This window comes from Octopus bimaculoides, chromosome 3 (assembly GCF_046866305.1).
Source record: "Octopus bimaculoides isolate indiv1 chromosome 3, ASM4686630v1, whole genome shotgun sequence".
NCBI classification, from domain to species: domain Eukaryota; kingdom Metazoa; phylum Mollusca; class Cephalopoda; order Octopoda; family Octopodidae; genus Octopus; species Octopus bimaculoides.
This window is the reverse complement of record NC_142930.1, coordinates 29,314,336-29,326,835: the sequence shown is the minus strand read 5'-3', so window position 1 is coordinate 29,326,835 and position 12,500 is coordinate 29,314,336. Positions and strand designations below refer to the sequence as shown.

Sequence of the window (12,500 nt, the reverse complement as noted above, 5' to 3'; positions counted from 1 at the left end):
CTTATTATCTTGTAAAAGAATTGTATCTCAATCGCCACCGTTTCCTAATCCACACAGACTTAGTGCATATTTACATACCCTACTGTTTCTTTTTCTACGATCTGGTCAAGGGAGGCTCGGTATTGCTGTTTGAATTCATCTACTCGCTACCTGCTCTACTTGGCCATACCACCTATTACATTACAATTCTATCATGATCTGACAAGCACGAATCCTATCTTTTATTCTCCCGCTTATACCTAAAGGTTTCGTGCATTTGACATACCTTAATCAACTGTTTACATTAGCAGAGTGTTTCAGACCCTACTACACGAAAGTTTGATGTAAGAATAAAAACAATTCCAATTTACTTGCACTTAACACTCAACGGAGTTTCTAAAGTTTGTTCTCTCTTGCTTATATATTTAATTAATAAACATTTCTCATGGCCACAACAAACAAAACAGAGACGTCGTTGCTTCGGAGGAAGGAGAGAAAGAAATGTGCGCTGGAAAAAAGCCACTCTGACACATGGGGTTCGAACATGGTTAAATATTAGTGAAAGGTTTAGCTGACCAAAATTTACTACTTACTCGTTTTAAATGATCAGCAATACAAGTAGAGGCAATATAGCTTCGGCGAGAAAAATATGGTGCTAAATCTGCTCTCTCTTTCTCTGTGGCATTTTAATCGATCAAATATGAGATCGATTTAGCCGTGAATAAATGTTGCATTGCTCAATTTTGAGGTATGCTATTCTATTTGAAAGGTACGTAGCTGATAAAATCATGAATACCTGTCCATTGTTTTTTTGTATTTCTCTATTGTACTGTGTGACTGAATTTATATATATATATATATACTAAATTTATACTGAGTTTACTCTGTATTTACAAATTAGACAGGATGCAGGAAAAGAATTTACATCTTGTGTGGATTCACTGGACAACTTAATCAGCCGAGTTCGATACCTACAGTGTACTCGACTGGATTCTTGAATCCAATTTCCTTTATATAATATATATATATATATATATATATAGGTGATATATATATATATATATATATATATATATATATATATATATATATATATATAGGTGATATATATATATATATATATATATATATATATATATATATAGGTGATATATATATATATATATATATATATATATATATATAGGTGATATATATATATATATATATATATATATATATATATATATATATATATATATATAGGTGATATATATATATATATATATAGATAATTATAGATATCTATTTATCTATTTTATTTATTTATGGGTTTCAGCCAAGTGGCTGCGGTCATGCTGGTGCACCACCGTGATTTTCCGTCTTTATGCTGTGCTCTCTTCACGTTCCTTGCATGGCTCTTCTCTCCCACCTGATATGGTCCAATCAAGAGTTTTGATGGCACATCTGGTGTATAAGAGAATTTGACATCGCTGCCCTAAACTGCGTCTCATTACGAGCCATATATATATATATATATATATATATATATATAATATATATATATATTTCTGAGTGCGAGCGAACTCAAACTACTACTACTACTACTACTACTACTACTACTACTACTACTACTACTACTACTACTACTACTACTACTACTACTACTACTTCTTCTACTGCTACTACCAAGCAGCTAGCAGAAGTAAACCAACTACTACTATATTAAATTTGTAAGAAAAACGTGTGAACGTGCAGAACTGATATTATGCAATAGAAAAATATATCTATTTTAGATTGAAAGTTATATTTACGTACGTACATGTAATTTGTTTTGTTGTTGCTATTAAATATTCATAAACTACTAGCTATATCTGTCCCTCACACAATATACTTTAAGAGTAAATCATAAATAAATGCTACTGTCATGTAAGACAGACATTAGGCTCATTCATTCTAGAAACTTCAGATATTATAGGCGTCGTGTATATATATATATATATATATATATATATATATATATATATATGTGTGTGTGTGTGTGTGTGTGTGTGTGTGTGTGTGTGTGTGTGGGTGTGTGTGTGTGTGTGTGTTATTTATGTGTGTGTGAGTGTGTTTGTGTGTGTATCTATGTGTGTAAGTCATTGTGTCTATAGTTGTCTCTATTGGTATTTGATGATCGTTGCTGATGTGCTTACCACCCCGTAACATAGCGGTGTGACAATAGAATAAGAACTATGGTGAAAGAATATGTACGGGTGTCGATTTGTTCCACTAAAATCCTTGAAGACGGTACTCCGTTCTCGCCGCAGTCTAACGACTGAAAGAGGTAGAGGATATGATATACTTACATATCGCACCAAGCTCATATTTTACCAGCTCAAGGGGAAAATTGCAATAATGAAAATGACGAATAAGTAAGCGAATTTACTAGAGAGTGATATCAACCAAAAAAACAAATAAAACAAGAATGAATGTAAGAGTGTTAGAATGTGAAGCTGAACCTGAAATTTAATCTGAAATTAAAAATCAAGCCACATAACTAACAATAAATGTCTCTCATATATGAATACATACGTACATATCCTGCGAATGTGAAAACAGGGAAAACATACAAGAATTCAAAGGGTCACAAGCAGATGATAAATCCTATCTCGCAATTTTACCCAAAGTATAGCTGACCTCAAAATTATTACTTTACATTTCCGTCTGTTGCGTAAACGATATTCATCACACACTCATAAATTCTATAATGTAATTAAGAAATTGCAAATTGGTATTTTTTAAAATAATTTAATCAATGGTAAAAAGAACAACAAAAACAAAGACAAGTCCGGTAAGTTCTATAGTTGTCTTCCAATATATTATGGCAGTGATTAGATCATAAAAGTAGGACGAAACATTTTGACAATGGTTACAGTACTATCAAGACGTAAAGTAATAAAAAAAGATTAAAACGGTATACGTGAGATTTAGACAATCTGACACACTCACTCAGTCACACACGCTCTCTCTCTCTCTCTCTCTCTCTCTCTCTCTTTCTCTCTATCTCGCTCTCTCTCTCTCTCCCACTCTCTCTCTCTCTCTCTTTCTCTCTCTCGCACACTCCCACACACACACAAACGTGTATGTATATACTCTATTCAAATCCACAAATATATATATATATATACAAATAAAATTTTGTGAGTATATTCTTGTATACATATACATACTCTCACACACACACACACATATATATAGATATATATATATAGGGTATATGTTTATTTTTCTTACACACGTTATTACACATTCACACACATACGTATTCACGCATACATGATACTCACACCCGCACGTACATATATATATATATATATATATATATATATATATATATATATATATATATATATATATATATATATACATATATATATATATGTGTTTACAGAGACAAGAATCTAGAGAAATAAAGAAATTTAGATTGAGAGAGATAGACAGACAGACAAACAGAATGAGAGAAAGAGAGAGAGAGAGCGAGAGAGAGAGAGACGTTGTAAGAAAAGATATAAAAATAGACATGTTACTATGAATGTTTAAAAATATACATATATTTTAACGATAACCACACGGGTACAAGATGGCGTCAATGCACCATTACATTTTTCTTTTTTTAGCATTTCTTTATTCATTATAATTTTTTGTTTCCGTGTCTTACCGTGTCTCACATAGCTTCCGTCTCGTCGGGGATCATAAGCTACCACGTTGCTTGTGCTTCCGCTTTTGCTTTCGATCGTCTTCGTGTAATTGCTGTCCGTGTCACACCACCATTCACCACAGCATTGCCCAGCCACAGTAACTAACCGCGGGTTCTTACAATGTGTCAAGGAAGGTTTCTTTTCTTCCTGAGGACATAGTGATACACAGCCGAAGTTACCATTTTGGCAAGTGCACAAGTGTGAACAGTCTGGGCGCACCTGTTCTCCGTCACTGTACAAAGTCTTCTTTACGACGCGCTTGCCGTTCCGGTAGAATGAGCTGTGCACTTCGCAGGGTTTGGGGTAACGAGCTGGAAGTAAAGGTCAGGGATATGTATTAGGGGGGAGCTGTTGTTTTGCTGTTTTAAATTATATTTTTGTTATATTTTAAAGTTTATTTTCTCGTTTGGGGATCGTAGGGGAGGAAAAACAATATATATATATATATATATATATATATATATATATATATATTTTAAATTACATAGGAAATAGATGGGTAGTATAGGTGTATGTGGGAAAGTAAACCAGTAAAACATGCAAGCCATATAGTATAGCTACAGGAATGGAACATAACATACTCACACACAGTCACATATGTATTCAAACGAGTTGTATATTGACATGTATATCTACGTGTACAAAATGGGAGTATATATATATCTATTATAACTAATATGTACATATACAAACAAGCAAATACATACATAGACATATATGTATGTACACATATATACGTTAAAAATAATTTTCTACTTATATGCAAACATACATAGATATATATATACACAGGCATACTCACAGAAATATTATCTATACACACACACATACACACACATATATATATACACATACAGTAAACAGTTACCTGTTTACACTTAAAACATGTACGCATTCATGCATGTACATATACATGATCCACGGACGTACACACGCACACATACACAGCTGCATATGTATATATGGATATATGCATATGTATATATATATATATATATATATATATATATATATACATATATCCAAATATCCATATATATATATATATATATATATATATATATATATATATATATATACATATATATATATATATATATATATATATATATGTATATATATGTGTGTTTATACGCAAGCGTTGATATAAAATTTATCTATTTATAATGTTATGGACTTTAGTTATATCATGCAACTTTCAACATAGTTTTATATAAGTATGTTCTTTGGTCGTGAATAAGGAAAAACAAAAGTATCCACGGAAAGCAATGCATGTTCATATACAAAATATGTGCCTCCATATTTATGCAAAATATGTAGCTTCTTGTCTATGCAAAACAGATTGCTTCATGATTATGCAAATATTAATAGAGTGTTTTCCCCTCGGGAAAAGCGCAGTGATATGTATATTTGATAACAAATTCCTTATGTATTATCACATTTTCAAATCCAATCCTTCATTTACCTTCAGCTCTATACACAATACATATAGATTCACTATTTACTTTTATAAATGCCTGAACATGCCAGAACATTCTAACATCCGAAATATGTATCCCAGTATTATCCAGTTATATTTCTGTTCTCAGAAACACAATGGAAATAATCCTTTCCGCTTCAGAATCTACAAGTTCATAAAAATATTTAGACTTTATAATTGGAAGTTTTATATTTTTATGTAATGTTCAGGTGATGAATTTTACTTAATAGTTGTCAAGGACTAGCGTAGTTTTTTTATGAATGCACGCATACATACATTCATAAATACCTAAATACATACATGTATGCATGCCCACACACACATATCTATATATTTGTGTATGTGTGTCTGTGTGTCTGTATATATAAGTTAGGTAAAAATAATTTGTAAGCATATATTAAATGTGTTTTCGGATACTGTGTCTAAGAAATATCTCTTTTCCTCTTTTACTTGTTTCAGTCATTTGATTGCGGCCATGCTGGAGCACCGCATTTAGTCGAGTAAATCGTCCCCAGGACTTATTCTTAGTAAGCCTAGTATTTCTTCTATCGATCCCTTATGCCGAACCGCTAAGTTACGGGGACGTAAACACACCAGCATCGGTCGTCAAGGGATGTTAGGGGGACAAACACAGACACACAAACAGATACACACACATCTATCTATCTATCTATCTATCTATCTATCTATCTATCTATCTATCTATCTATATATATATATATATATATATATATATATATATATATATATATATATATATATATATGCATATACGTACATATATATACTTATATACGACGGGCTTCTTTTCTGTTTTCCATCTACTAAATCCACTCACAAGGCTTTGGTCGGCCCGAAGCTATAGTAGAAGACACTTGCCCAAGGTGCTACGCAGTGGGACTGAACCCGGAACCATGTGGTTTGTAAGCAAGCTACTTACCCCACAGCTACTCCTGCACCTATCTCTATATTTTTGAAATAATTCTTTAAAATTCTACTTTATGCATTCGATAAAACCATAGACCAAATTTCAGAACTAGATTTTGAATTCCATGAAATCACAATCGTGGATATATTTCGACAAACACTCTGGAATTAGATTCATCTAAAATATAAAAAAATTAAACTTGTCTATAATTTCTTAAAATTTGAAGGGGCTTCTTTACGGAAAATTATTGTTATGCAATTATTATGGAGCCGAAGAAAACAATTTGAGGAAATTGAATAATGTTAAATTATTATTTTCATATTCTGCTTGTCTATTCTATTTGTCATTTTATGTTTATATTATACTCCCCTTTTGTCATTTTCGTGTTTCTATGTATACTTTCTGCTGCAAAAGATGGTGCACGCCTTAGTAAAATTTTGTTTTTGAAGGCAGAATTCATTTCGGTGATTCGTCAATTATATTTTGTCGCCCCTTTATTTTATAATTCTATGTAGTGTATATTGTGTACATTCATATATTTTCTATAACAATGAAATATTTTTAAATTGGTAAATGTATTATTGCTTAAAGCTACCTTCATTTACATGGTTCATGTTTCTACATATGTTTTTGACACTAGGCCATATTATTTACATGTTTTGATATATTGGGGTTTAGGCCTTGATTCTCATCAGTTAATATCAGTCTCTCACGTTTTATCTCTGCAATGTTTTGGTGTTTCGATTTTATTTTCCTTACGTAAAAAAAAAACAAAAAAACATTTGTTTTTGTCCATTCCATTCGTTCATTTAGTTTTATTCAACCTTTGCTCATATCATAAAATATAGTTTAGGCCACCGTTGCTACCGTAACCTATTTTCCAGTTTATATCAAGTCATTCCAAATTTCTGTGTATGAATTGTGATATTAGTAGATCTTGGGTTTTCCATCAAAGCATCAATTCAGTAAACTTGTCAAGCAACACTTTATGATGAAATGACTTGTGTATTTGGGGAACTGAATTCTGCTGTTCATTATAGTTTTAATATTTCTAGCTGTTTCTTTTATTTCTGTATATTGGACTTTTCCTATTTTTCACGTATCCACAATTAACAGCATAAACGGCTGACATTTTAAACTTGTAAATTTCAACGTCTATAAGATAACACAATATATGTCATATTAATTTATGTAATAAATATATGAATTTATATAATAATAATACTATTAACATTAAAGTCATGTATAATTTTCTATGTATTTCCAACTATCGTCTTTCTCTTCTCTGTAGTTCTAAATCCTGTATACGAAAGACAGAGGATTTCAAACCAGTGCTCGTTTGTTTTAAGGTTATTGTTAGAGTAACCGAGGTTGTTGGCAAGGTAGTAGCATAGAGAGTTTTTGCCATCGATATTTTTTATTTGAATTGACTTCCTTGATATAGAGAATTAATGTTGGAACTTATCTGTATGTATGTAATGTCTCCAGTATCCAAGCAAGACTTTTGATGTCAAGTTAATTTCAGTTATTAATCAATGAGATACATAGCTCATGTTTCCTATTTTCAACTGACTATAATAATAGTTCTGTTTATCAGTAGTTATTCTTTATATCAATATATCATTCGACTCCCTTTCTGCTCCCATCAAAGTATATTGTTGCTGAGCAGTATATTGTTGATAGAAAGGATATCGAAAGATATATTGGGTTTGCTTTAGAGATTAAATATTGATTTCACGTCTTATGTTGATCTGGCCTCATTAGTATTTCATCGGCTTATTTTAACCAGAATATCACTACTTTATCAATTCACACATACTTTCAGGGGCTAGCGGTGTTGGTCATGTTTGTAAATTTTATGTTGGTTATGCTGGGTTATGCTTATCGTAATATTCTTTTTCTCAGTTCCCCTTTCTTTTCTTATGCACTGTAACTGTTAATAGTGTCGCACGCTTCCACTGCGTATGTTTTCTCATTATGCTTGAAAAGGCTATGTTTGAATATCGTACTCCGTAAAGTTTCTTGTTATTGCTGTCAAGTAAAATGTCTAATATTTATTTCAATTAACTTGCTTTGTGTATTTACCATCCATTGTTATTTAGATGAAGTTCAGAGTAGGTTGATTTACAATAATAGTGTCAAAGTTATTTTTCTATCGACACAACGAAAGGAGACTGGGTAAATAAGATTCTTTAGCACATCGATGTTTAAGTATATTATTTCTTTAGAAATTGCTTCGTGAAGAGAGCTTGGCTACTTGTTTTTCTGGAAAAGTTTGTTTATTCTTAGCTTGGAAAAATATCTCCTTTATCTAGTTGTGATTGAATTTATTATGAACAGTTTTCGTTTTTGTGTATTCTAACATTATATTTTTTCGAATAGTATTGTGATATGTTTTCGATAGATGGACAATATATTTTACTTGTGGATTGTATTCAAATGACACTTTACGCTATGATTTGTACGATAAACATTTTGTATTTATTTTTATCAGTGTCATATTTTTTCATTATGATTTATACTTGTCATTTGTGGTTGATTTTGTTGTGCTGCTTTAATGTGTTGCCATAGTTTATAATTTATGGGCACTCCTATTGTTTCGTTTTCTTTGTGTAATTTTCAAATGAAAGTGTGGCTAGAGCGTCGGACAAAATTATCAAGCAGTATGTCTTTCTTTTCTTCGTGTTCCGAATTCAAATTCCGCCGATATCAGTTTTGCTTTCCATTCTTTCTGGATCGAGAAAAACTCTCCACCTTCTCGAAAAATGCTGGCTACATACCGAAATTGATAATGATCTTTTCTATTATAGATAGGCACAAGGCTTGAAACTTGGGAGAAGGGAACTGGTTCACTACATCAACCCCAGTGTTTAATTTTAACATATTTTATTAACCTCGAAAAGACGAAGGGCATTATCGACGTCGGCAGAATTTCATCTTAAAATGTAAAGACTAATGAAACGCTGCGCAGCAATTTGTCCAACGTGCTGAATATTCTACTCGCACGCCGCCTTAATAATAATAATAATAATAATAATAATAATAACAATATTAATATTAATAATAATAATAATAATAATAATCCTTTTCACTATAATAGTTACTAATTTTATCAATCCCGATAGGCAAAACAGGCCTCGGCGCAATTTGAACTCAGAACATAGAGACGGACAAAATGCTGTTGAGAATTTTGCAAGGTGTGCTAACAATTCTGCCAGCTCGGAATATGCTGTGAATTCAAACCTGCCGAGATTAACTTCACTCTCCACCCTTTTTGGGAATCAATTAATATAGTATCAAGTACAGAAGTTCTTATAATTTGACTGTCCTCTTTTCTCAAAATTTCAGCGTCTGTGACTTTAAAAAATCATGATATTACTATTAAAATGCATGTTTATATTGTGTATTGTACGTCTATGTTATTCACTAATTTATTTTAATTCAAATGATAATTTTACCTTTGTTTATTAAGCTATTGATCTGTATTGATATACAAAACCAATTAACTGGTGATTTTGAGAAGTAAGTTCGTCAGAGAAATATTGAGTTTTATATTTTTAGAAACTATGGGATATTTCAAGACAAATCAGTAGCATCTATGTCATTATTGAACCTACTACAAATAGTAGACAAATATGTTTTACATCAGAACTGGACATCCTAAATAAACTGAAAGCTACAATGGGCAATGTGATTAAATACGTATTATTTCTGAATAAAAACTCCTAAGATCAGTGCATTCCGTAGATCATAGGTCCGTTCAGCCAAGATTAAATTTGTTCTAAAAGCAACAACAGCAACTAATTATTATTATTATTATTATTATTACAAATTCAGCCGAGATCGACTTTGCCTTTCATCCTCTTAGAGGTAGATAAAATAAGTACCAGTCGTGCAAGATGTAATCGACTTGCTCCCTCCCAATAACTTGTTGGCTCTTTGCCAAAATTTGAAACCATTATTATTATTATTATTATTATTATTATTATTGTTGTTGTTGTTTTTGCTGTTGTTGTTGTTGTTAGTGGTGGTTGTGGTGTTATTGTTGCTGTTCTTATTGCTAGAGTGTCGAATACACTGCCTTGTATTTATTCGTGCTCTTTTATACTGTGGTGAAAATGCACAATTTCGGTTTTCATCCTTCCAAGGTCGCTAAAATAAAGTACTAAAACAGTTAATGAGATAACCAAATTCGCTGGTCTTGTGCCTAAATTACAATCCGATATTATTATAATTGTTATTATTGTATTTGCTATTTCTGTTCTTATTGTATTGGCTTATTTTTGGCATGATTTCAGAAACAGTAAATTAATAGACGAAATATCATAAGTGTTTAGTATAAAACACAGTGAGGGTTGACTTGCATTTACCCTCTTTCAAAACAATCAATAGTAGAAGTATCAGTCATGCACTGTAGTCAATGGAATCCATTACATTATTTCCCTAAAATTTTATGGTATCGTAAAACTTAAGCAAACATTGTTATAATTTTCATTTAGTCTTCGTACGTGCACAGTTTTCTAACTCTATTGCTACGGAACATTTAATCTATTATCAAGAGATCTCCTCTGAGTGTCTTAATTACTATTTGGATTTTCAATTTCCCAGCAGGGAATGCAGCGTATCTACTCTTTGCTCTGTTGTATATATTTTCCGGAAGCACTCTTCAACAAACTATATTAACCCGTTCAATAGGGGAAACTGATGTATTACGCATATAATCAGATCAGATCTGATCTATTTTGCTAAGAGCCTTATTTTAATTTGTTAGTTTGAAGGTACCAACATTATTTGGTTGAATACATTACAGAATTTAGTTTCGTATCTCTATAGTATGTATTACAGATCAACTGGTGTCAAATTTGCATTTTTCATCTTAGTAAATTCGAAAGAGACAAAAATGCATCAGCAATGTTTCCGATTATGCTCACTTGGAAATCATTTATGTTTTTGCTCTTTTCGTTGATATAAGTCATTAATAATTGCTACGTATATGATACATATGGAAAAAATTGATTGTCAACAGGACCTAAAATTTATATTACGTCAATAAACCTAAAGAGGGAATTTCTGTGTTACAGATGGAGTTACTTGCAACTTGAGCGCAATCACTTAAACGTCAGTTATAGGAATGTATAATGTGTTTATCTGCAAATTTAAAATTTTAACCACGTAAGTATCTATAAGTTGTAATCGTTGGACGCTTTTATTGTTACTTTTATTTTTACTATTCATCGCTCTGTTGTGTCCATGTCTCGTCTGATGGCTTTCAGATCGGAGATTTCACCTGAACATACGCAAAAGAGATCTTGACCTACAATATCCAAGGACTAGCTAGTAGTCTTTAAGTGGACGACATATGGCCTACGCAAATTCAAATTCATTTGCAGCAGTTTTTGTGTCTCAACTTACGCTCATATGACCATGCTGAACTTTATCTGTAATCATGAATTCGTGAACCAAATAATATAGCGACAACTTTGTCTGTTCTATTTATTAATTATTTAAACTGCGTAGAGGTGCCATTACGGTATACATTAGTAAAGTTTCAAATAGTTTCGTGTTTAAGCAGTTCTATTTAGGAATACATACACACAAACACACACATTTTAACATTATACACACACAGAAGCAGACATTCAAACAAAAGCGCATACTAATTCCGACATACGCACACGACTTCAAATTAGGTTTATCGATGAAGTCTACATTAGTATTTGGCCAGTAAGGATGAAAGAGAAATTTAATTACAAATGCATGTGGAGCAAACTAAAGTATAGGATTCGGATCGAGGAAATTTAAAAAGTTATTACAAACTGTACACTTAGAATTATATTATTCAATGTGTCACTCCATCATTATGATTCTTGAATACGAAATTTTGTCTTTTTCATCTGGTATATATTGACCTGCACAATTGCTTAATATTTGTTCCATTTTAGCGAGTCGTTTCAGAATGTGTCCATATTTGTTTAACGTAGGAAAGTTTCGTGTCTAAATCTCTACCTAAAATTTTCAATCAGTTATTCAAGACATTTTGTGCTTTTCTTTTTATTTGTACGACTGTAATCAAATAAGTCCCCTTTTTATTTTGTTTTCGAGTAGCGTGTGGAGAGCTATAAGTATCGGAGTAAAATTTTGCTTCTTGTATTGGCATTTGAAATGAATGTATACATAAATTTCATAAGTTCGCAGAGAAACAAACTAATACGTTGACCGAATGCAAGGATGCATATTGCAAATGAACATTTATAAAATCTGTTATTAATATGCATGACTTCTGAAAATACCGATTTGCTAAGCAACACAAGTAAAAAGTATATACTTGTGTGCCTGTTTGGTGTGTGTGTGTGTGTAGGTACGTATGTGTGAGTACATCTGCATATATATA

The 12,500-nt window shown here is 31.7% G+C and overlaps 1 protein-coding gene across 1 annotated transcript in view; it reads right to left on the bottom strand.

Annotated features, from left to right (window-relative positions):
* LOC106874782 (CCN family member 1) overlaps nt 1–12,500 on the bottom strand; it is a 383,540-nt gene that overhangs the window by 172,368 nt on the left and 198,672 nt on the right. Inside the window, exon 4 of the mRNA XM_089348348.1 lies at nt 3,662–4,012. Within this exon, the coding sequence (XP_089204474.1) occupies nt 3,662–4,012 (351 nt within the window). The remainder of the gene's footprint in view (nt 1–3,661; nt 4,013–12,500) is intronic.